General features: G+C 46.1%; 1 protein-coding gene across 3 annotated transcripts in view; it reads left to right on the forward strand.

The window, feature by feature from the left end:
- The window catches only part of LOC309553404 (asialoglycoprotein receptor 1-like), a 310,174-nt gene extending 284,451 nt beyond the window's left edge, over positions 1-25,723 (forward strand). For all 3 annotated transcript variants that reach the window (XM_082254583.1, XM_082254585.1, XM_082254584.1), the window contains 7 exons: positions 15,026-15,121; positions 15,202-15,258; positions 15,426-15,497; positions 16,063-16,137; positions 24,557-24,708; positions 25,137-25,243; positions 25,471-25,723. In XM_082254583.1, the coding sequence (XP_082110709.1) occupies positions 15,026-15,121; positions 15,202-15,258; positions 15,426-15,497; positions 16,063-16,137; positions 24,557-24,708; positions 25,137-25,243; positions 25,471-25,621 (710 nt within the window). In that variant the 3' untranslated portion in view covers positions 25,622-25,723. The remainder of the gene's footprint in view (positions 1-15,025; positions 15,122-15,201; positions 15,259-15,425; positions 15,498-16,062; positions 16,138-24,556; positions 24,709-25,136; positions 25,244-25,470) is intronic.
- Positions 25,724-26,183: the final 460 nt, after the last annotated feature.

The following is a 26,183-nucleotide window of genomic DNA, read 5'->3' on the forward strand; positions in this document are numbered from 1 at the left end:
TTGGAGCTCCTATACCCAGGGTGGGTATGGGGAAAAATCAAGAGAGCAGCCTAAAAACATCAAATGAGGATATATGTAACCGGCCAAAATTAAGAGGTTTGTATACCAATGCCAGAAGCCTGGCCAACAAGATGGGAGAGCTGGAACTGCTGATGTTTGAGGAGGACTTAGATTTTGTGGGGGTAACTGAGACTTGGTTTGACAGCTCTCATGACTGGATGGCGACCATTCAGGGGTATTCCCTTTATCGCAAAGATAGAGAAGGTAAAAAAGGGGGAGGGGTATGTTTGTATATTAAGAACAGTATACAGGTAAATATGAGGGATGATATTAATAATGGAGCTAAGGACGAGGCAGAATCCCTATGGGTAGAGCTTCAAAGGGAAGGCATGGTGGGGGAGGTAATATTGGGCGTATGCTATAGGCCCCCCAACCAGAGGGAGGAGGGGGAGGCGGACCTCCTTTTACAGATAGGATTGGCAGCAAGGATGGGAAACATCATTATAATGGGGGACTTTAATTATCCAGATATAGACTGGGCAGAAGGAACCGCACACTCAGCCAAGGCTCGGCAGTTCCTAAATGTTTTGCAGGACAATTTCATGGGTCAGATGGTGAATGCACCGACGAGGAAAGATGCGGTACTTGACCTACTGATTACTAACAATTCAGACCTGATCACGGATATAGAAATACGGGGCAACTTAGGAAACAGTGACCATAGGTCAATAAGTTTCAGTATTAATTACAGTTATAGGAAGCGGAGGGGTAATATAAGGACGCTGAATTTCAAAAGAGCCAATTTCCCTAAACTGCGCTCGCTGCTAGAAAATATCAATTGGGATAGAACCCTGGGAACAAAGAACACGGAGGAAAAATGGGAGTGCTTCAAGAGCATACTAAACAAGGGGATTGACCAGTGCATTCCACAGGGAAATAAATTTAAAAGAGCAAAACTAAACCCTGGGTGGCTAAACTCCAACATAAAAATGCATATTAGTGCTAAAGAAAAGGCCTTCAAAAAATACAAGACTGAGGGGTCATTGGCAGCATTTAAGCACTCCAAAGAGTGTAATAAGAAATGTAAAGGTGAAATCAGGGCGGCTAAAATAGAACACGAGAGACATATAGCGGAGGAGAGCAAAAAGAACCCAAAGAAATTCTTTAAGTATATAAACAGTAAGAAAGCGAAGTCAGAACACATTGGCCCCATAAAAGATGATAAAGGAAAAATGGCCACTGAGGACAGGGAAAAGGCGGAAGTGTTAAATCATTTCTTCTCTTCAGTCTTCACAAAAGAATCGGGGGGCTACACAAACCTAGCTTGTAAGGCCGAACCAAACAACACACCTCAGGAAGTGCCGCCATGGCTAACAGAAGATAGACTTAGAGCTAAACTAGAGAAACTTAACATAAATAAATCACCGGGACCGGATGGCTTGCATCCGAGGGTTCTTAAAGAGCTCAGCCAGGTGATTGCCAGACCATTATTCTTGATCTTTAAAGATAGTTTACAGACGGGTATGGTGCCAGCTGATTGGAAAAAAGCCAACGTGGTACCAATATTTAAAAAGGGGCCGAGGTGTATCCCGGGTAACTATAGGCCGGTCAGCCTAACATCTGTAGTCTGCAAGATTTTGGAGGGGATATTAAGGGAACATATACAAGACTTTAGTAATGAAAACTGTATTATTAGTAGCAATCAGCATGGATTTATGAAAAATCGTTCTTGCCAAACCAATCTATTAACCTTCTACGATGAAGTGAGCTGCCACCTAGATAAAGGTAAGCCGGTGGATGTGGTGTATCTGGACTTTGCAAAGGCCTTTGACACCGTTCCCCACAAACGCTTACTGTACAAACTAAGGAAGGTAGGTATGGACCATAAGGTGAGTACCTGGATAGAGAACTGGCTCCAGGGGAGAGTTCAGAGGGTGGTGATTAATGGGGAGTACTCGGATTGGGCGGGTGTGGAAAGTGGGGTCCCCCAGGGTTCTGTCCTGGGACCAATCCTGTTTAATTTATTCATAAATGATCTAGAGGAGGGGATATCTAGTACAATCTTGGTGTTTGCAGATGATACTAAACTAGGCATGCCAATATCTTCTATGCAGGATGTGGAAACCTTGCAAGCGGACCTGAACAAAATAACGGGGTGGGCAACTACATGGCAGATGAGGTTTAATGTTGAAAAATGTAAAGTAATGCACTTAAGGGGCCAAAAACCAGAAAGCAAGCTACTCACTAGGGGGGGAACCTCTGGGCGAGTCTAAGATGGAAAAGGACCTGGGGGTACTGGTAGACAACAGGCTTGGCAGTGGCATGCAATGCCAAGCCGCCGCAAGCAAAGCCAACAGAATACTGGGATGTATAAAAAAGGGGATTCACTCCAGAAATAAAGAGATTATTCTCCTGCTCTACAAGACTCTGGTCCGGCCACATCTGGAGTATGCTGTCCAGTTCTGGGCACCGGTCCTCAGGAAGGATGTGCTGGAACTGGAGAAAGTCCAGAGAAGGGCAACAAAAATAATTAGGGGAATGGAGGACATCAGCTATGAGGAAAGGCTACAAGCACTGAACCTATTCTCTCTGGAGAAGAGAGGATTGAGGGGGGATATGATATCAATGTACAAATACTGTACTGGTGACCCTAGCATAAGAAACAAACTATTCAGAGTAAGGGAATATAATAAGACACGTGGCCACTAGGGATGATCGAACTTTTGAAAAGTTCGGTTCGACCAGAACACCCGAACTTCACGAAAGTTCGGCCTGGATTTCAGAACCCCATTGAAATCAATGGGACCCGAACTTCTGTAATCAAAAAACACCATTTTTAAGCCCTAAAACCCAATAAATGCCCCTAAAAAGTGCCTAGGGTTCTGGGTCATGCCCCATTAACTATTAATCACACAAAAAAAAGTTCTTAAAAATTGTCATTTTTGATAATTTTTCAGTAGAACAGGGATGTGGTTCGGGAGCCTCCTTTAACTTTTACACCTATATGATCTTTTTTTCTGGTTCTGGACATGCTACAGAGCTGAAACTTCACAGGTACACCTTTTAGACCCCCCAGACACAAAATCACACAAAAAAAAGTTCTTAAAAATTGTCATTTTTGATAAAAAAGCCAATTATTGAAAAATTAAAAAAAAAAAAAAAAAAGAGATTTTTTGATTTTAGATTTTTGGATTTAGTATCTGGGGGGTCTAAAAAGTGTACATGTGAAGTTTCAGCTCTGTAGCATGTCCAGAACCAGAAAAAAAAAAGATCGTTTGTATTAGAAAACTTTGAGCACAGGAATATGGCTTCGCTGCTGTAACACCTTGTCGGTTTCAAAGCAGGCATTTTTTGGGTTCTTTCCAGTCAGAAAAAACATCTGAACTTGTGTATAGTGGTACTGTGCACAAGTTCTGATGTTTTGCCTGCCTCAAAAACCCCCCAAAAAATGCCAGCAAAAACACACCTGGGCATCTTTTTTTTTTTGACGCTAGTGTTTTTTTGGCATTTTTTGGGGTTCTTTTGAGGCAGGCAAAACATCTGAACATGTGTATAGGGGGTATATATAGGCATATATGTCTGAATATATACCCCTAGACATATATAGGTGTGATAGTAGCAGAAATATATTACTGTAAATGATTTCATTAGCGCAAGCATTTATTTCTGCTACTATCACACCTATATATGTCATGGGGTATATATTCAGACATATATGTCTATATATTCCCCCTATACACATATTCAGATGTCATGTCTGACATCAAACATGTCCTCAAAAAAAGCACTGGCAGTGGCAGCCCCTGCAGCATTAAAAAATGCTTGCTGGTGAGAAGCCACATGCCTGTCCCGAAGCAACACAGAGAAATGATCTTTTCTCTATAGCGGTCACCCTGCTATGGAAGGGTTTTGTCACCCTGCCATAGCAGTCACTGTCAGTTAACCCTACACTACACTACGGTCCCCTTACACTTAACACTTTCCCTACAGAAACTAAATTTCTGAAGCTAACTTAAGTGTAAAGGAGCACTCTAACTACACTAGATATCCCTTTCCTCACACTAATAAATGCTAAATGACACTTTTAAAGTAAAATTAACAGAACTGCTTCCACTCTCTTCCATGTCCAGTATAACAATGCTGGGAATATGGCGGGGGCGATCTTATATACTGGGGGGCGTATTCACTAATGATTGGTCTAGGGACCCCCTAGTCACTCCAATCACATTCCTAGCATTCTCCTGCCCCCTCAATTGGCTTTTGCTAATGGTTCTGGTCCAATCACGGGCTTTTAAAGCCCATTTCCTGAAGCATTGCATTTTGGGCGGTTCTGGTTGCCGAATTCCGAACTTTTTGGGCAAAAAGTTCTAAATTCGGCCGAACCTCGAACACCCAATGTTCGGGCCGAACCGATGGTGGACCCGAACCGTTCGATCATCCCTAGTGGCCACTCACTAAAACTAGAGGAAAGGCGGTTTAACCTTAAAATGCGTAAGGGGTTCTTCACTGTAAGAGCGGTAAGGATGTGGAATTCTCTTCCACAAGCAGTCGTATTAGCAGGGAGCATTGATAGTTTCAAAAAACTGTTAGATGGTCACCTTAGAGACCACAACATACAGGGGTATACAATGTACAGTTAAAAGCAAACACACACACATCATAGGTTGAACTGGATGGACTGTTGTCTTTTTTCAACCAAGTTTCCGTTATTCCCACAAGGTCTATGTCTTCCTCATGTACTAACATTTCCAACTCATCCATTTTATTAGCTAGGCTCCTGGCATTAGCATATACCCCTCTTAGTTTTGTGGAAGTTGATTGTGAATGGTGATTATGTTTATTCCTGTTTGGTCTGAGGTTTTCCCGCACAGACCCTCCCAGTGACGTTGTGGACCTACTGTCGCTGCTGACTCTACTACTGCCTTCAGTCCTCTGCTCCCTCCTGACTCTACTTCTGAGCCCTCCCCCGTCTCCTAGTTTAAAAGCCCCTCCAACTTGGTGGCCATCTTTCTCCCCAAAAGAGCTGTACCATCCCCATTAAGGTGCAGCCCATCCTTACTAAAGAGCTGGTAGCCGACTGAGAAGTCAGCCCAGTTCTCCAGGAACCCAAATCCCTCCTTCCTACACCAATTCCTCAGCCACTTGTTAAGTTCCCTAATCTCCTTCTGCCTCTCCTGTGTGGCTCGAGGTACCGGCAGCATTTCAGAGAAAACCACCTTGGAGGTCCTTTTCCTCAATCTATTCCCTAAGTCCCTGAAATCGTTCTTTAGGATCCTTCACCTTCCTTTTACTTTGTCATTAGTGCCCACATGCACCATGACCGCTGGGTCATCCCCAGCCCCACCCAATAATCTGTCTACCCGATCCGCGATGTGCCGAACTCGAGCGCCCGGTAAACAACATACTGTTCGGCTACCGAGATCTTTTCGACAGATTGCCCTCTCTGTCCTTGTAACATAAATATCAGATATGGAATAGCTTTGCATTAGCGAAATATGAAATATGAAGTGATCTGTAGAAATATGTAGTGAATTGTAGATGTAATGTAATTTTGGGTCAATTAATGTATTATCACACACATGCCCTGTTAGTAGCATTTGAAAGGACACAGCTGGTCTCTCTGGGATAGGGTTGACACCTGGTTGCCAATTAAGGTCCCCCATGCAATTGAACAAAAATTGTCACCTTCCGGGAAGCTTCAAAGGAGACTGCTAGTCATTTTGGCTGAAGAAATCCGCAGGGGGGTGACAATAGGTTCCGAACCGTCTGTGAGCGGTTGCTGCTTTTATCAGATCAAAGGAATGTATTTTATCTCTCATAAAAGTTAAAATATTAGTGGCAGAGAGATGAAAATAATTCCTTCTTGTGGCTCACGTATGGGGCTACGAGTACGTGTAAATCTGTGTCTGTGGCATGTGTGGGGTCCTGGAGAATTGCACAAAACCGTTGTATGGCGCATGATTGCGGCAGGCAGGCAGTGTTTGGTACTGTCGGCATCAGACCGATGTGCTGGTGTCAGAACTCCTATCCCTGGCCCAGCGGTCAGCGCCATTCTGGGCCAATTCAGCTATGGTCCGTTCAGAACACAGAACATCCTGTGGGCTGAGATGGGGGCAACTCCTTGTGGCTGATTCGCTAAGGGCTAAAGTCCAGCCCACATCAATATTCCAATAAATTGGAAAAGTTGAGATTTGCACATGGTTCTTCCATGAAGCCAGTTCTGAACTGGGGAGTTCCTGCACGATTTCCGGTATGCTTCTGCCAAAGAGATAACCTTAGGTAAAGTTTATTTCTGGTTTTTATTCCCTTTTATTTTCATAGCAAATTGCCAATTGTGTGTCTTTTTATCTTTTGTATTTTTGGAACTGTTTTTGCTTTGTATATATATTTTTTATGCACTGCCCACTTTCGGGATATTAAATTATAAAATGAATAAGTGACTTCTGTGTACTAAGCTAGGACTCATACCTCTAGAGAGATTTTGTTTGCATTTTAGTGCCTAAATTCTCGGTCTACCCTACATGCCAATCTGTATGCAATTGCACTGTGTGTTGGCAGATTGCATGCAGATTGTACACCAGACGGATATCTGCGTGTGTGTGGTGTCCCAGCAGACCAGTTTGCGGACAAACTGTTGGGTGGTGGCAGGCTATCGTTTGTGGTGTGTAGGTGTGGGGACAGTGGGAAGAGTGATTAACACAGGGGTTCTAGCTTGTAGGATAGCTGGATGAATCCTAGTAGTGTGTGGTAATTGCTAGACTGCTCCCCCACCATTAGAGTGCACCAGATTGTATGCAAGATTTCTATCTGCCTGTGTGTGGTCAGCCAGCTGGATTGGAGTGGAGTCTCCCTCTAGTGGTGACCGAAGGCAGTGCAGGCTGTGAAAGTATTGCAGCCAATCTAATTACTCAGTACAAATTTTCTTTATTCTGTTATCCCCTTATACTCCCCAGTCACGATTCATCACGTCTCGGTTAGCTAGTCACCGTGGGCATGGTCGAATCGTGACAGTCCTCTTGATGATTGAGTCCCCAACTACCACAACCTGTCTAACCTTTCCTAAATCTCGGCCCCCCTTCTTCCTGGATCCGCCACTCCCCTGGCAGCTGGGGGAGGGCACCTGCTCCACCACTGCCACCCCTGAGCTGATATCCCCCTCAACCTGCAACTTGGCAAATTTATTAGGGTGTACCAACTCAGGACTGGCCTCCCTGACACTCATCCCTCTACCCTTCCTAACGGTCACCCAGCTGCGTACCTCTGATGCCTGTGTCTCCTCTTCTCCTCCCTCCTCTATGCTGGCCCCTGCCAGCGCATGATGGGTAATGTCCAAGCTCCTTTCCAGGTTGTTGATGCTATGCAGTGTTGCCACTGTGTTTTCTAGATCCAGGATCTGGGCTTCCAGAGCAACAAGTCGCTCACATCTTGCACAGCAGTATTCGCCCTTGATTGGTTCATCAAGGAACTCATACATGGCGCGAGAAGTGAACTGAGTGGCATCCCCAATCCTGTTGGACATTATTACCCACTACTCTATGGGGATAATGGTAACGACCTGCTATTCCTTACCTAAACTACCTCTATCTCCCCTGGTACTAAACCTGGGGTACTCACCAGTCGCTAAGATACTCACCAGTCGCTAACATACTCACCAGTCGCTAAGATACTCGGTCGTTAAGATACTCACCGGTTGCTAAGATACTTACCAGAATTCCCAGGTACTCAGTCGCAGAGCACGCTCAGTCAGTCGCAGGGCACCATCAGTCGCAGGGCAGCACCGTCAGTCACAGGGCACCGTCAGTCACAGGGCACAGTCAGTAACAGGGCACAGTCAGTCACAGGGCACAGTCGGTCGCAGGGCACAGTCGGTCGCAGATCGCTAACAGTCGCAGAGCACGGTCAGTCAGTCACAGATCGATATCAGTCGCAGAGCACGGTCAGTCAGTCACAGATCGCTATCAGTTGCAGAGCATGGTCAGTCACAGATCACTGTCGGTTGCAGAACATGGTCAGTCAGTCACAGATCGCTCTCAGTCGCAGAGCACGGTCAGTCAGTCACAGATCGCAGATCGCAGATCACAGATCGCTATCAGTCGCAGAGCACGGTCAGCCACAAATCGCTAACAGTCACAGAGCACAGTCAGTCAGTCACAGATCGCTATCAGTCACAGAGCACGGTCAGTCAGTCGCAGATCGCTATCAGTCGCAGAGCACGGTCGGTCAGTCTCTTTTTTCCTTCTCTTTTGTCCTGAGTGATGACCAGTGGGGGGATCAATATAATTTCAAAAAAAAATTTGTCTGGCCCTGAGTGACCACCAAGGAGGAAAAGTGCTGCATTCTTACCAGTCTTGAGCCCAATTGACCCACACGCCAATATTGCTAAGGGGTCCACACAGTCTGGTAAGTGCATTCACATAAGGGGGTGTGAATCACAAACGCATTGCATGAGGAAGCACGAATCGGCCCTTTTTTGTTTAGGAAGAGAGCACTGGGCACGAGAAAATATATTTCTTCACTGGACACAGTACTGCTTTGTGGACTATAAATGAATCATTTAATTATTTTTTTTTGCACTATATATTTTTTGCACATGAATTTTCACTGTAAACAGGCTTGATAATTTATGGTTTGTATTTCAGTAATTTTTTGGGATACCGGTTTCAAAAACTTTTTTGAATTCACTTACATTTATCTAAGATTTGTACACATTTAGAGAAAGTGGTTCTCTCACGCGTTTGTGCAAGTGAAGAACAGTTGCAAATAAGTCATTAGTATTCACATAGCGCAGGGTATACGGTTTTTGTAAAATATGATGGGATCTGTGGAAAATTCTGAGGAATTGCTGTAAAACTTTTTTTAGAACTTCCTCCAAAGTGATGAAATAGAAAGCTGGCCGGGAGTCAGGGAGTAAACTGATATAAAAGAAGGAACTTTTACATTGAGAGCTCAAAACCACTGAGAGACACTGAGAGGACAACACCGAGACCACAACACTGAGAGGACTACACCGAGACCACAACACTGAGACCACAACACTGAGAGGACTACACCGAGACCACAACACTGAGACCACAACACTGAGAGGACAACACTGAGAGGACTACACCGAGACCACAACACTGAGAGGACTACACCGAGACCACAACACCGAGACCACAACACTGAGAGGACTACACCGAGACCACAACACTGAGACCACAACACTGAGAGGACTACACCGAGACCACAACACTGAGACCACAACACTGAGAGGACTACACCGAGACCACAACACCGAGACCACAACACTGAGACCACAACACTGAGAGGACTACACCGAGACCACAACACTGAGACCACAACACTGAGAGGACAACACCGAGACCACAACACTGAGAGGACAACACCGAGACCACAACACTGAGACCACAACACTGAGAGGACAACACCAAGAGGACAACACTGAGACCACAACACTGAGAGGACTACACCGAGACCACAACACTGAGACCACAACACTGAGAGGACAACACCGAGACCACAACACTGAGAGGACAACACCGAGACCACAACACTGAGACCACAACACTGAGACCACAACACCGAGAGGACAACACTGAGACCACAACACTAAGAGGACTACACCGAGACCACAACACTGAGACCACAACACTGAGTGGACAACACCGAGAGGACAACACTGAGACCACAACACTGAGAGGACAACACCGAGACCACAACACTGAGAGGACTACACCGAGACCACAACACTGAGACCACAACACTGAGAGGACTACACCGAGACCACAACACTGAGACCACAACACTGAGAGGACAACACCGAGACCACAACACTGAGAGGACAACACCGAGACCACAACACTGAGACCACAACACTGAGACCACAACACTGAGAGGACTACACCGAGACCACAACACTGAGACCACAACACTGAGAGGACAACACCGAGACTACAACACTGAGAGGACAACACCGAGACCACAACACTGAGACCACAACACTGAGACCACAACACTGAGTGGACAACACCGAGAGGACAACACTGAGACCACAACACTAAGAGGACTACACCGAGACCACAACACTGAGACCACAACACTGAGACCACAACACTGAGAGGACAACACCGAGAGGACAATACTGAGACCACAACACTGAGACCACAACACCGAGAGGACAACACTGAGACCACAACACTGAGAGGACAACACCGAGACCACAACACTGAGACCACAACACTGAGAGGACAACACCGAGACCACAACACTGAGAGGACAACACAGAGACCACAACACTGAGAGGACCACACAGAGACCACAACACAGAGACCACAAAACCAAGACCACAACACTGAGACCACAACTGGAAGACCACACCATTTGACACTACAAGGTGAGACCAAGAGTAAAGAATGACCGGTCTGTCCTGTTATCTATGGATCTGTCTGTCTATAATGTAATCTTCTACAGGACATGTCAGTGCTGTATAAGGATATAGAACATCTTCAGGAAGACCAAACACCCAACGAGAGTACCACAGGGAGCTATTCAACTTACCGAGGTATGGATCACAATACATAACACCATAGATACCGAGAATTACACCCAGCATGCAGGACAAGAGAAGTGGTGCTCATTCAATGCATTTATCTCTTTCAGGAGTCATCATGAACAGGTGGATCCCCCAACCCTCCTCCGGGCTGATCTGCTTTATGTCAGCACTTTGCACTGGTCTCCTCTTCATCGCCATCATCCTCATCATCACCATCACACGTGAGTTCACCTCGCTGTCTCTTCGCACACAAACGCCTCACTTTCCACCCATACTTATCACAGGTAACTCACCTGGCTGTCCACAATACATTCTCTGGAATCTCTCCCCCCCCCCACACTACATTCTCTGGAAGATCTCCCCCCACTGTCCACACTACATTCTATGGAAGATCTCCCCCCACTGTCCACACTACATTCTATGGAAGATCTCCCCCCACTGTCCACACTACATTCTCTGGAAGATCTCCCCCCACTGTCCACACTACATTCTCTGGAAGATCTCCCCCACTGTCCACACTACATTCTCTGGAAGATCTCCCCCCCCCACACTGTCCACACTACATTCTCTGGAAGATCTCCCCCCACTGTCCACACTACATTCTCTGGAAGATCTCCCCCTACTGTCCACACTACATTCTCTGGAAGATCTCCCCCCACTGTCCACACTACATTCTCTGGAAGATCTCCCCCACTGTCCACACTACATTCTCTGGAAGATCTCCCCCCACTGTCCACACTACATTCTCTGGAAGATCTCCCCCCACTGTCCACACTACATTCTCTGGAAGATCTCCCCCCACTGTCCACACTACATTCTCTGGAAGATCTCCCCCCACTGTCCACACTACATTCTCTGGAAGATCTCCACCCACTGTCCACACTACATTCTCTGGAAGATCTCCCCCCCCCACACTGTCCACACTACATTCTCTGGAAGATCTCCCCCCACTGTCCACACTACATTCTCTGGAAGATCTCCCCCTACTGTCCACACTACATTCTCTGGAAGATCTCCCCCCACTGTCCACACTACATTCTCTGGAAGATCTCCCCCACTGTCCACACTACATTCTCTGGAAGATCTCCCCCCACTGTCCACACTACATTCTCTGGAAGATCTCCCCCCACTGTCCACACTACATTCTCTGGAAGATCTCCCCCCACTGTCCACACTACATTCTCTGGAAGATCTCCCCCCACTGTCCACACTACATTCTCTGGAAGATCTCCCCCCACTGTCCACACTACATTCTCTGGAAGATCTCCCCCCACTGTCCACACTACATTCTCTGGAAGATCTCCCCCACTGTCCACACTACATTCTCTGGAATCTCTCCCCCCCCCACACTACATTCTCTGGAATCTCTCCCCCCACTGTCCACACTACATTCTATGGAAGATCTCCCCCCACTGTCCACACTACATTCTCTGGAAGATCTCCCCCCACTGTCCCCACTACATTCTCTGGAAGATCTCCCCCACTGTCCACACTACATTCTCTGGAAGATCTCCCCCCACTATCCACACTACATTCTCTGGAAGATCTCCACCCACTGTCCACACTACATTCTCTGGAAGATCTCCCCCCACTGTCCACACTACATTCTCTGGAAGATCTCCCCCCACTGTCCACACTACATTCTCTGGAAGATCTCCCCCACTGTCCACACTACATTCTCTGGAAGATCTTCCCCCCACTGTCCACACTACATTCTCTGGAAGATCTCCCCCCACTGTCCACACTACATTCTCTGGAAGATCTCCCCCCCCCCCCCCACTGTCCACACTACATTCTCTGGAAGATCTCCCCCTACTGTCCACACTACATTCTCTGGAAGATCCCCCCCCCCCCACTGTCCACACTACATTCTCTGGAAGATCTCCCCCCACTGTCCACACTACATTATCTGGAAGATCTCCCCCCACTGTCTACACTACATTCTCTGGAAGATCTCCCCCCACTATCCACACTACATTCTCTGGAAGATCTCCCCCCACTATCCACACTACATTCTCTGGAAGATCTCCCCCCCCACACTGTCCACACTACATTCTCTGGAAGATCTCCCCCCACTGTCCACACTACATTATCTGGAAGATCTCCCCCCACTGTCTACACTACATTCTCTGGAAGATCTCCCCCCACTATCCACACTACATTCTCTGGAAGATCTCCCCCCACTATCCACACTACATTCTCTGGAAGATCTCCCCCCCCACACTGTCCACACTACATTCTCTGGAAGATCTCCCCCCACTGTCCACACTACATTATCTGGAAGATCTCCCCCCACTGTCCACACTACATTCTCTGGAAGATCTCCCCCCACTGTCCACACTACATTCTCTGGAAGATCTCCCCCCACTGTCCACACTACATTCTCTGGAAGATCTCCCCCACTGTCCACACTACATTCTCTGGAAGATCTCCCCCCACTGTCCACACTACATTCTCTGGAATCTCTCCCCCCCCCACACTACATTCTCTGGAATCTCTCCCCCCCCACACTACATTCTCTGGAAGATCTCCCCCCACTGTCCACACTACATTCTATGGAAGATCTCCCCCCACTGTCCACACTACATTCTCTGGAAGATCTCCCCCCACTGTCCCCACTACATTCTCTGGAAGATCTCCCCCACTGTCCACACTACATTCTCTGGAAGATCTCCCCCCACTATCCACACTACATTCTCTGGAAGATCTCCACCCACTGTCCACACTACATTCTCTGGAAGATCTCCCCCCACTGTCCACACTACATTCTCTGGAAGATCTCCCCCCACTGTCCACACTACATTCTCTGGAAGATCTCCCCCTACTGTCCACACTACATTCTCTGGAAGATCTCCCCCCACTGTCCACACTACATTCTCTGGAAGATCTCCCCCACTGTCCACACTACATTCTCTGGAAGATCTCCCCCCACTGTCCACACTACATTCTCTGGAAGATCTTCCCCCCACTGTCCACACTACATTCTCTGGAAGATCTCCCCCCACTGTCCACACTACATTCTCTGGAAGATCTCCCCCCACTGTCCACACTACATTCTCTGGAAGATCTCCCCCCACTGTCCACACTACATTCTCTGGAAGATCTCCCCCTCACTGTCCACACTACATTCTCTGGAAGATCTCCCCCACTGTCCACACTACATTCTCTGGAAGATCTCCCCCTCACTGTCCACACTACATTTTCTGGAAGATCTCCCCCACTGTCCACACTACATTCTCTGGAAGATCTCCCCCACTGTCCACACTACATTCTCTGGAAGATCTCCCCCTACTGTCCACACTACATTCTCTGGAAGATCTCCCCCACTGTCCACACTACATTCTCTGGAAGATCCCCCCCCCCCCAACTGTCCACACTACATTCTCTGGAAGATCTCCCCCCACTGTCCACACTACATTCTCTGGAAGATCTCCCCCCCACTGTCCACACTACATTCTCTGGAAGATCTCCTCCCACTGTCCACACTACATTCTCTGGAAGATCTCCCCCCACTGTCCACACTACATTCTCTGGAAGATCTCACCCCCCCCCACTGTCCACACTACATTCTCTGGAAGATCTCCCCCCCCCACTGTCCACACTACATTCTCTGGAAGATCTCCCCCCACTGTCCACACTACATTCTCTGGAAGATCTCCCCCCCACTGTGCACACTACATTCTCTGGAAGATCTCCCCCCACTGTCCACACTACATTCTCTGGAAGATCTCCCCCCACTGTCCACACTACATTCTCTGGAAGATCTCCCCCACTGTCCACACTACATTCTCTGGAAGATCTTCCCCCCACTGTCCACACTACATTCTCTGGAAGATCTCCCCCCACTGTCCACACTACATTCTCTGGAAGATCTCCCCCCCCCCCCCCACTGTCCACACTACATTCTCTGGAAGATCTCCCCCTACTGTCCACACTACATTCTCTGGAAGATCCCCCCCCCACTGTCCACACTACATTCTCTGGAAGATCTCCCCCCACTGTCCACACTACATTCTCTGGAAGATCTCCCCCCACTATCCACACTACATTCTCTGGAAGATCTCCCCCCACTGTCCACACTACATTCTCTGGAAGATCTCACCCCCCCACACACTGTCCACACTACATTCTCTGGAAGATCTCCCCCCACTGTCCACACTACATTATCTGGAAGATCTCCCCCCCCCCCCCACACTGTCCACACTACATTCTCTGGAAGATCTCCCCCCACTGTCCACACTACATTATCTGGAAGATCTCCCCCCACTGTCCACACTACATTCTCTGGAAGATCTCCCCCCACTATCCACACTACATTCTCTGGAAGATCTCCCCCCCCACACTGTCCACACTACATTCTCTGGAAGATCTCCCATGAGTAATAATTGGGGGATCCAGGGTGGAGGCATTTCCAGGGTCCTCCTCAGTATCACTCATCTGCTGGGATAAATTCTGGTTCTTTGTCTCTGGCAGGTCAGGGGGTGGATCAGACAGAGAAGACCATGGAGGTGAAGCTGAGGAATCTGAGTCTAGGAGTGGACTCCAGAGTGGAGAAACTGTCCCAGGATGGTAATGTGGACCTCTTATGGGGTGGCTCTACATGACGGGGGGTCTGGTCTCCTCACCTTATGAATGTTCTTCTCCTTTAGATTCCAGGATGATAGAGAAACTGACCAACATTGAAACCTTCATAAAGGACATGAGAGGTGAGCTGGGGCAACATAATTCATACTGGGATTTACTGATAGACTGTAGAATGTGATCGATCCAGGTGATCAGTATAAAAAGGATGTGTGTACTACAGAGGTCGATATCATCATACAGAGAAATGAATGTACAGAATACATTTATAATGAGTTTCCTCTCTTCACAGCTGCCAGTGTAATTACTAAAATAAAAGGAATGGAGGCGTCTGTGAACCGAATTTTATCTGATGATGTAACAAGTAAATCGTACGCTACAAGATTAGACATGAAATATGTATTATTGGGGGGCAGGAGACCATTATTATGAAAATCTTCAAAGCATGGATCCAGCCATTGACCCTAAAAGAGGCAGGAATTATATGGGAATGGGAGTGGTTTTAATGAATTGGGGTGTTTTTGGACACTTTTAAGCTGTGCATGGAATTTTCAGTAATGAGGGTTAAACTTTACAGACTGGAGATAGCAAAATTTAACCTAACCTTGGCTTACTCTTACCATACAAAATCAGGAAAGGGTCTTTCTTTGACCTTCTAAATGGTGGATCCTTCCTTGACAAATTGTATTTTATCCTTTCTGGGCTTCTGGCTCCATTTTGCAGACCAACCTCACCTCGATCAATGCTGATGAGCTACGATTGCACTGAATGTCCATCATGATTGGGACTGAAAGTAAAATCTCCACCTCTTATACTTTCTCCTTAGGCTTTAAAGCTCAGAAAATGAATGTCTCTGTGTATGTGCATACTATAGAGAGGTCTGAAGGAGACGCACAAAGCAGGCTAAGAAGATGTTCTTTTAATTACAGGTTCTCTTGGAAATGACATCCAGAGGATTCTGGAAGCCATTGCGGGACTGAGAGATGTGATCAGGAAAGATAACGGTAAGTTTATTTAATTCCAGGAATTAGAGAATTTACTCATCAAACTTTCCCAGAACACTCTGAGCTCATCTCTGTGGCTCCCTGGTGACACCCCTGATCCAGTCTGCTCTCCTTGGGCTTATGTGGGCATTTACTGTGTAAGGCTTTGTATATGTCTTTGGGGTTTGGTTCTATTTTCCAGTACAGGGCCAGTCTATAATCTTCCTGTATAGTGATGGGTTAATGACTGCTCCTTGGGAGTTTATGTCATTACTTCTCTTTGGACTGGTTTATAATTCACATTCTTTAAGAGTTTAATTGTTTGCAGTGTTGGATGCAGTGCTGAGAGGTTGTTGGGAGTGTTGAGTGGACGGAGTGTCAATAGATTGTTGGGGTTGTTGGGTGGGCAGAATGTTGATAATTTGTTAGGAGTGTTGGGTGGGCATAGTGCTGACAGGTTGTTGGGAGTGTGGGGGAGGACAGAATGCTGATTGGTTGTTGGGAGTGTGGGGGAGGACAGAATGCCGAAAGGTTTTTGGGAGAGTTGGGTGGACATGGCACTGCTACATTGCTGGGAGTGTTGAGGGGACAGAGCGCTGATAGGTTGTTGAGAGTGTTGTGTTGACAGGGTGCTGATACATTGTTGGCAGTGTTGGGTGAACAGAGTGCTGATAGGTTGTTGGGAGCATTGGGAGGACATAGTGCTGATACATTGTTGGGAGTGTTGGGTGAACAGAGTGCTGATAGGTTGTTGGGAGCATTGGGAGGACATAGTGCTGATACATTGTTGGGAGTGTTGGATGGGCGGAGTGCTGATAGATTGATGGGAGTGTTGGGTGGACAGAGCGCTCATAGATTGCTGGGAGAGTTAGGTGGACAGAGTACCGATAGATTGTTGGGAGTGTTGGGTGGACAGAGTGCTGATAGATTGTTGGGAGTGTTATGTGGACAGAGTGCTCATAGATTGCTGGGAGAGTTGGGTGGACAGAGTACGGATAGATTGTTGGGAGTGTTAGGTGGACAGAGCGCTCATAGATTGCTGGGAGAGTTAGGTGGACAGAGTGCTGATAGATTGTTGGGAGTGTTGGGTGGACAGAGCGCTCATAGATTGTTGGGAGTGTTGGGTGGACAGAGTACTGATAGATTGTTGGGAGTGTTGGGTGGACAGAGTGCTGATAGATTGTTGGGAGTGTTAGGTGGACATGATGCTAGAAGATTGTTGGGAGTGTTGGGTGGATAGAGTGATGATAGGTTGTTGGGAGTGTTGGGTGGATAGAGTGATGATAGGTTGTTGGGAGTGTTGGGTGGATAGAGTGATGATAGGTTGTTGGGAGTGTTGGGTGGATAGAGTGATGATAGGTTGTTGGGAGTGTTGGGTGGATAGAAGTGATGATAGGTTGTTGGGAGAGTTGGGTGGGCATGGTGCTAATAGATTGTTGGGAGTGTTAGGTGGACAGAGCGCTCATAGATTGTTGGGAGTGTTGGGTGGACAGAGTACTGATAGATTGTTGGGAGTGTTAGGTGGACAGAGTACTGATAGATTGTTGGGAGTGTTGGGTGGACAGAGTACTGATAGATTGTTGGGAGAGTTGGGTGGACAGAGTGCTGATAGGTTGTTGGGAGTGTTGGGTGGACAGAGTGCTCATAGATTGCTGGGAGAGTTGGGTGGACAGAGTACGGATAGATTGTTGGGAGTGTTGGGTGGACAGAGTGCTGATAGATTGTTGGGAGTGTTAGGTGGACAGAGCGCTCATAGATTGTTGGGAGTGTTGGGTGGACAGAGTACTGATAGATTGTTGGGAGTGTTGGGTGGACAGAGTGCTGATAGATTGTTGGGAGTGTTAGGTGGACATGATGCTAGAAGATTGTTGGGAGTGTTGGGTGGATAGAGTGATGATAGGTTGTTGGGAGAGTTGGGTGGGCATGGTGCTAATAGATTGTTGGGAGAGTTGGGTGGACAGAGTGCTGATAGGTTGATGGGAGAGTTGGGTGGACAGAGTGCTGATAGGTTGATGGGAGAGTTGGGTGGACAGAGTGCTGATAGGTTGTTGGGAGAGTTGGGTGGGACAGGGTGATGATAGATTGTTGGGAGTGTTGGGAGGACAGAGTGCTGATAGGTTGATGGGAGAGTTGGGTGGACAGAGTGCTGATAGGTTGTTGGAAGAGTTGGGTGGGACAGAGTGCTGATAGGTTGTTGGCAGAGTTTGGTGTATAGAGGTTTGGTTTGAGGTAAGTTCTGCGAACATTACTAAAGTTCAGGAGCTCAGTCCAAGTTGCAATACTCAATGGGAGCCGAATGTTAAAAATAATTTTCTAGGCTAATAGGTAAGGGAATGTCAAACAAATGGAATGGGGGCAGGGCGCTGTCCTGGAGAAAATTGTACCAGAGCAAAAAAAAGTTTAATTTTACTTGGAGGGTAGCAGCAATCCTAAGATTGCATTCAGAGCTTGGAAATTTGATCACAATGTCAACAAAGCTGGTATGACTGAATTTCATTCCTAACAGCTTTGATTCCTGTAGAGCGGGGATCTCCAAGCCATGCCCCCAGGTTGTTGCGGGACTACATGTCCTATGAGGCAGTGTAAAACTCTGACATTCACAGACATGACTAGGCATGGTTGGAATTGTAGTTCCTGAACAACTGAGGGCCATAGTTTGGGGACCCCTGCTGTACAGTGATGCTGTGATCACCCCACATTAATCACATGGTACCTGGGCCAATCACAGCACCCTGTATAATCATAATCGCCATACCCTTTTTGGGAGAAAAACTTGCATCTGGAGTATGCTGTCCAGTTCTGGGCACCGGTCCTCAGGAAGGATGTGCTGGAACTGGAGAGAGTCCAGAGAAGGGCAACAAAAATAATTAGGGGAAAGGAGGACATCAGCTATGAGGAAAGACTACAAGCACTGAACTTATTCTCTCTGGAGAAGAGACGATTGAGGGGGGATATGATATCAATGTACAAATACTGTACTGGCGACCCTAGCATAAGGAACAAACTATTCAGAGAAAGGGAATACAATAAGACACGTGGCCACTCACTAAAACTAGAGTAAAGGCGGTTTAACCCTAAAGTACATAGGGGGTTCTTCACTGTCAAAGCAGTAAGGATGTGAAATTCTCTTCTGCAAACAGTCGTATCAGCAGGGAGCATCGATAGTTTCAAAAAACGATTAGATGGGCACCTTAAAGACCACAACATACAGGGGTATACAATGTACATTATACAGGGGTATACAATGTACAACATACAGGGGTATACAATGTACAACATACAGGGGTATACAATGTACAACATACAGGGGTATACAATGTACAACATACAGGGGTATACAATGTACAACATACAGGGGTATACAATGTACAACATACAGGGGGTATACAATGTACAACATACAGGGATATACAATGTACAACATACAGGGGTATACAATGTACAACATACAGGGGGTATACAATGTACAACATACAGGGGTATACAATGTACAACATACAGGGGTATACAATGTACAACATACAGTGGTATACAATGTACAACATACAGGGGTATACAATGTACAACATACAGGGGTATACAATGTACGGTTAACAGCAAACACACACACGCATCATAGGTTGAACTGGATGGACTGATGTCTTTTTTCGACCTCACTAACTATGTAACTATGTAGCTGTTACAGTCATAATCACTGTAGCGGCAAAGACAAATTAAAAGATAAAAAAAAAAAAAAGTTTAAAAAAAAAACAGTTTAAAAGAAAAACGTCCCCCCCAGAGAAGTACGTCAGTACATCAGGATTAATCGATTCTCATATATATATATATATGTTTGTGGTTTCTATATCTTTCCTACAGACTGAATAATAAACACTGATTTGGGTTATTTCTACCAAACATATGTAGCTACATTTTGGCATAGATTTATGAAGAAAGATTGTTTATATGCAAAATTGTATAACAGAAACTAAGAAAAAAATTTCTTTTTTCAAACTTATTGGTATTTTTTTTATAGCAAAAAAAAAAAATAAAACACCCAGTGGTAAATAAATACCACCAAAAGAAAGTTCTATTTGTGTGAAAAAAAATCATATAAATGTCATTTGGGTACAGTGTTGCATGACGCACAATTGCCAGTTAAAGTAGTGCAGTGCTGAATAGCAAAAAATGCCCTGGCCATTAAGGGGTAAAACCTTCCATGGTGCGGTGGATAAATTGTCAGTAAATGACGTCCCCGGGCACTTATTTCTGTTTGTGAACAAATGGCCGGGGATTCCTTTCATCTATAGCAGACCCTTGTCCAAGATGAGTCTCTGATATAGATGTTAAGGGAGGACCCCACACACAAAAAAAGGCCCAAATTCCATACCAGGTCCTTTAGGTCTGGTATGAGTTTTCAAGGAAAACCCCACTCTAACCCCCCCCCCCAAACTAATGCTAAAAAAAATCTATACAGATCCTTATTCAAGCATTATCCCAGTGTTGAAGAGGACAAGTGTATGGATGGGGTGCTGATGGGTTGTTGGGAGTTGTTGGTAGGATGGGGTGCTGATGGGTTGTTGGGAGTTGTTGGTAGGATGGGGTGCTGATGGGTTGTTGGGAGTTGTTGGTAGGATGGGGTGCTGATGGGTTGTTGAGAGTGCTAAATGGAAGGGGTGCTGATGGGTTGTTGGGAGTTGTTGGTAGGATGGAGTGTTGATGGGTTGTTAGTACTATTGCACGGATGAGGTGCTGATGGGTTGTTGGGAGTTGTTGGAAGGAAGGGGTGCTGATGGGTAGTTGGGAGTATTGGATGTATGGGATGCTGAAGGGTTGTTGGAAGTGATGGATGAATGGAATACTGATGGTTTGTTGGGTGTGCTGGATGTATGGGGTGTTGATGGGTTGTTAGGAGTGTTAGATGCATGGGGTGTTGATGGGTTTCTAGAACGGTTGGTTGTTGTAAGTGTTGGGTGGATGGGGTGCTGGTGAGTTGTTGGGAGTATCATATGTATGGGGTGCTGATGAGATGTTGGCAGTGTTGGATGGATGGGGTGATGATGGGTTGTAGGAATTTTTGCATGGACTGGGTGCTGATGGGTTGTTTGGAGTGTTGGATGGATAGGGTGCTGATGGATTACTAGAAGTGATGGATGTGGTGCTGATAGGTTGTTTGGAGTGTTGGGTGGATGGGGTGTTAATGGGATGTTGGGAGTGTTGGATGGATAGGGTGTTGATGGTTTGCTGGGAGTGAAGGATAGATGGGGTGCTGAAGAGTTGTTGGGAGTGTTGGATGGGTTGGGTGCTGATGGGTTGTTGGGAGTGTTGGGTGGATAGGGTGTTGAAGGGTTTTGGAGAGTTTTGGATGGGTGGGGTGTTGATGGGTTTTTCGGAGTGTTGGGTGGATGGGGTATTAATGGGTTGTTGGTAATGTTAGGTGCATGGGGCATTGAAGGGTTGTTGAGAGTGTTGGGTGGATGGGGTGTTGATGGATGGCTGGGCCTGTTGGATGGATGGGGTGTTGATGGTTTGCTGGGAGTGTAGGATAGATGGGGCGCTGAAGAGTTGTTTTGAGTGTAGGATAGATGAGGTGCTGATGGGATGTTGGGAGTGTTGGATGGATAGGGTGTTGATGGTTTGCTGGGAGTGAAGCATAGATGGGGTGCTGAAGAGTTGTTGGGAGTGTTGGATGGATTGGGTGCTGATGGGTTGTTGGGAGTATTGGGTGGATAGGGTGTTGAAGGGTTTTGGAGAGTTTTGGATAGGTGGGGTGTTGATGGACTGTTGGGGCTGTTGGATGGATGGGGTGTTGATGGGTTGTTCGGAGTGTTGGGTGGATGGGGTATTAATGGGTTGTTGGTAATGTTAGGTGCATGGGGCATTGAAGGGTTGTTGAGAGTGTTGGGTGGATGGGGTGTTGATGGATGGCTGGGGCTGTTGGATGGATGGGGTGTTGATGGCTTCCTGGGAGTGAAGCATAGATGGGGTGCTGAAGAGTTGTTTTGAGTGTAGGATAGATGGGGTGCTGATGGGATGTTGGGAGTGTTGGATGGATAGGGTGTTAATGGCTTGCTGGGAGTGTAGGATAGATGGGGTGCTGAAGAGTTGTTTTGAGTGTAGGATAGATGGGGTTCTGATGGGATGTTGGGACTGTTGGATGGATAGGGTGTTGATGGCTTGCTGGGAGTGAAGGATAGATGGGGTGCTGAAGAGTTGTTGGTAATGTTATGTGGATGGGGCATTAAAGGTTTGTTGAGAGTGTTGGGTGGATGGGGTGTTGATAAGTTGTTTAATGTGTTAGGTGGACTGAGTGCTAATGGGTTGTCGGAAGTTTTGGATATATAGGATGCTGACGGGCTGTTGGTAATATTAGGAGGATGGGGTGCTGATTAGGGATGATCGAACGGTTCGGGTCGACCATTGGTTCGACCCGAAAATTGGCTGTTCGAGGTTCGGCCGAATTTAGAACTTATTGCCCAAAAAGTTCGGAATTCGGCAACCAGAACCGACCAAAAGGCAATGGGAAAGGAAATGGGCTTTAAAAGCCCATGATTGGACCAGAACCATTATCAAAAGCCAATTGAGGGGGCAGGAGAATGCTAGGAATGTGATTGGAGTGACTAGGGGGTCCATAGGCCAATCATTAGTGAATACGCCCCCCAGTATATAAGATAGCCCCCGCCAAATTCCTAGCATTGTTATACAGGGACATGGAAGAGAGTGGAAGCAGTTCTGTGACTTCTGCTACAAAGTGTCATTTAGCATTTATTAGTGTGAGGAAAGGGATATCTAGTGTAGTTAGAGTGCTCTTTTACACTTTAGTTAGCTTCAATAATTTAGTTTCTGTAGGGAAAGTGTTAAGTGCCAGGGTGACCGTAGTGTAGTGTAGGGTGAACTGACTCTGACTGCTATGGCAGGGTGACCAAACCCTTCCATGTCAGGGTGACCGCTATAGAGAAAAGCTAGTTTCTCTGAAGTCACTTTCACTGCAGTAATATGGCTTCGCCCCTGTCAGCTTGCTTTTTGGCTGCAGGCGTCTATAGGGATTTTTTGAGCACATGTTTGGAGTCAGGCATGACATCTGAACATGTGTATAGGGGGTATATATACACACCCATGTATGTATATATACACCTGCCCATATATAGGTGTGAAAGGAGCAGAAAACACTACTTGCGCTAATGAAATAATTAACACCAATATAGTTACGCTCCTATCACACCTATATATGTCTAAGTGTAAAATACATATAAGTATGTGTGTATATATACCACTATACACAAGTTCAGATGTTTTGCCTGCCTCCAAAGAACCCAAAAAAATGCCCAAAAAAACGCTAGCGCCAAAAAAAAGCGCCCAGGTGTGTTGTTGCAGGTATTTTTGGGGGGGTTTTTGGAGGCAGGCAAAACATCTGAACTTGAGTATAGTGGTATATATATATACACACATACTTATATGTATTTTACACTTACACATATCTAGGTGTTATAGGAGCGGAGCCATATTAGTGTAAATGATTTCATTAGCGCAAGCATATATTTCTGCTTCTATCACACCTATATATGTCTAGGTGTATATATACATATAAGTATGTGTGTATATATACCCGTATACACAAGTTCAGATGTTTTGCCTGCCTGAAAAGACCCCAAAAAATGCCCAAAAAAACGCTTGCTACTAAACCGGCAAGGTGTGAAAAGAGAGAAGCCATATCCCTGTTCTATAAGTGACAAAATATAAACAATCTTTTTTTCTGGTTCTGGACATGCTACAGAGCTGAAACTTCACAGGTACACTTTTTAGACCCCCCAGATACTAAATCCAAAGAATTTTTTTTTTTAATTTTATCAATAATTGGCTCTCTATCAAAAATGACAATTTTTAAGAACTTTTTTTTGTGTGATCAATAGTTCCTGGGGTATAACCCAGAACCCTAGGCACTTTTTAGGGGCATTTATTGGGTTTTAGGGCTTCAAAGTTGTGTTTTTTTGATTACCGAAGTTCGGGTCCCATTGATTTCAATGGGGTTCTGAAATCCGGGCCGAACTTTCGGGAAGTTCGGATGTTCTGGCCGAACCAAACTTTTGAAAAGTTTGATCATCCCTAGTGCTGATTGGTTGCTGGAAGTGTTAGATGAATAGGATGATGATGGTTTTTGGAAGTGTTGGGTGGACACAGTGTTGATGGATTGCTGGGTTGTGGTTCACCTTTGATCAGTCTAGGTACAGTAGGTGACAGGACCCCTTACTTCACTACAATAAAGGGGTATCTGGTGGTGACAGTGTCAGGGATTAGAAGACAGACTTGGTGTAAGGTAACAAAGCTGTCTCCTGATGGCACTCCAGTCTATGTTCGCCTCATCTTTTGGAGTCTTTAGTATTAATCATTTCTAGGTTGAGGTTTGTGTTGCTGTTAGAATCACAACTGAACGATTTCAAACGTGTCTCTCTCCTTTCCTTAGACTCTACCGATCCATTGTGTCAGGTGGGCTGGAAACATTATGGCTTCAACTGCTACTATTTTTCCCAGCATGTGCGATCGTGGGACAGTGCAAGAAAAGACTGCGAGAGGAAGAACGCTCATTTGGTGGTCATTAATGGCCAGGAAGAAAATGTGAGAACTACGAGAGCTTTATATAATCTGCTGTATCTCCTTCCTATGATTGGCTCTTGGGTGTGCCATGGTGGGAGGAGTTCCTGCAGATCTGGGGAGGAGTTTGTGGACTGATCCCCTAATGCATGTACCATGGCCAGTTCAAGGGGAGCAGAAGGGATATACTTAGGTTTGGTTGGTCTCTGCGTGTGTCTACAGAATGTTGGAACTAAACTATATCGATGTAAAAAATGCCAGAGCCACTGTATATAAATATGTAATAATAAAAGTGTGTGACTGCGGTGGAATATTAGAGTGTAAGCTCCTCTGGTATAGAGACAATGTGGCCGGCCCAGTGTTCTCTGTACAGCACTGCAGAACCTGTCAGAGCTATACTATAGATAAAGACATAAACACCGTATCATTATCTATTTCTTATCTTTTTCAAGACCTTTGTAGGTGAACTTTCTCAATCTCGGACCTCATGGATCGGTCTCACAGATGCAGATGGATCCTGGAAATGGGTGGATGGAACATCTTATGATGCTACTCCAAAGTAAGACACTGACCTATCCCCACCAGATAAATAAATTCTCTCCGTCTTTGCTCCATAAACTGAGCGCTCTCGTTTTTTTGAGAGCTGTGATTTGTCTACCTTTTCGGGACGTATTCTTGGTGGTTCTCTTTGGGTTAATCAGGTTTTTTAGGCTCGGACATCTTTTCTATGTCAGTTCTGTTCAGTAAAAGATTTAGCCGCGTAACTATTTTCATTGGTTCCTGCAGGTTCTGGCGGGCTGATCAGCCTGATAATTGGTTCGGTCATGGTCTCGGAGAAGGAGGAGAAGATTGTGCTGAGCTGCACGGCCCAGGTGATTGGAATGATGGTCATTGTTCCAGGACCTTTCCATATATCTGTGAGAAGAAAAGTTCTTGAGCTGCTAACAGGAGAACTCCGGATATCTTCACTGCCAATGACTCCTCCTCCTCTGCTACACTACAGTGATTGATCTACTAATAAAATAGTAAAATGCACCAGCAGGGCATCTCGGAGTGTCCAATCCCAATACAGTAATGAGGAGAGGGCTTCTTACCATGCATGATGTTCAGCAGCAGTTTATTTGCCGGGACAAGGTCATCTAGAACCCAGGATGAACATGCCAAACTGTGCCCCCCCCCCAAGATGTATGAGCATTATATGTGGGCAACCCCCCCCCAATATGTATGAGCATTATATGTGGGCAACCCCCCCCCAAGATGAATGAGCATTATATGTGGACAACCCCCCCCCCCAAGATGTATGAGCATTATATGTGGGCAACCCCCCCCAAGATGAATGAGCATTATATGTGGGCAACCCCCCCAAGATGTATGAGCATTATATGTGGGCAACCCCCCCAAGATTTATGAGCGTTATATGTGGGCAACCCCCCCTAAGATGTATGAGCATTATATGTGGGCAACCCCCCCCCCCAAGATGAATGAGCATTATATGTGGG

Source organism: Pelophylax lessonae (genome assembly GCF_965119305.1).
Source record: "Pelophylax lessonae genome assembly, chromosome: 4".
Lineage (NCBI taxonomy): Eukaryota > Metazoa > Chordata > Amphibia > Anura > Ranidae > Pelophylax > Pelophylax lessonae.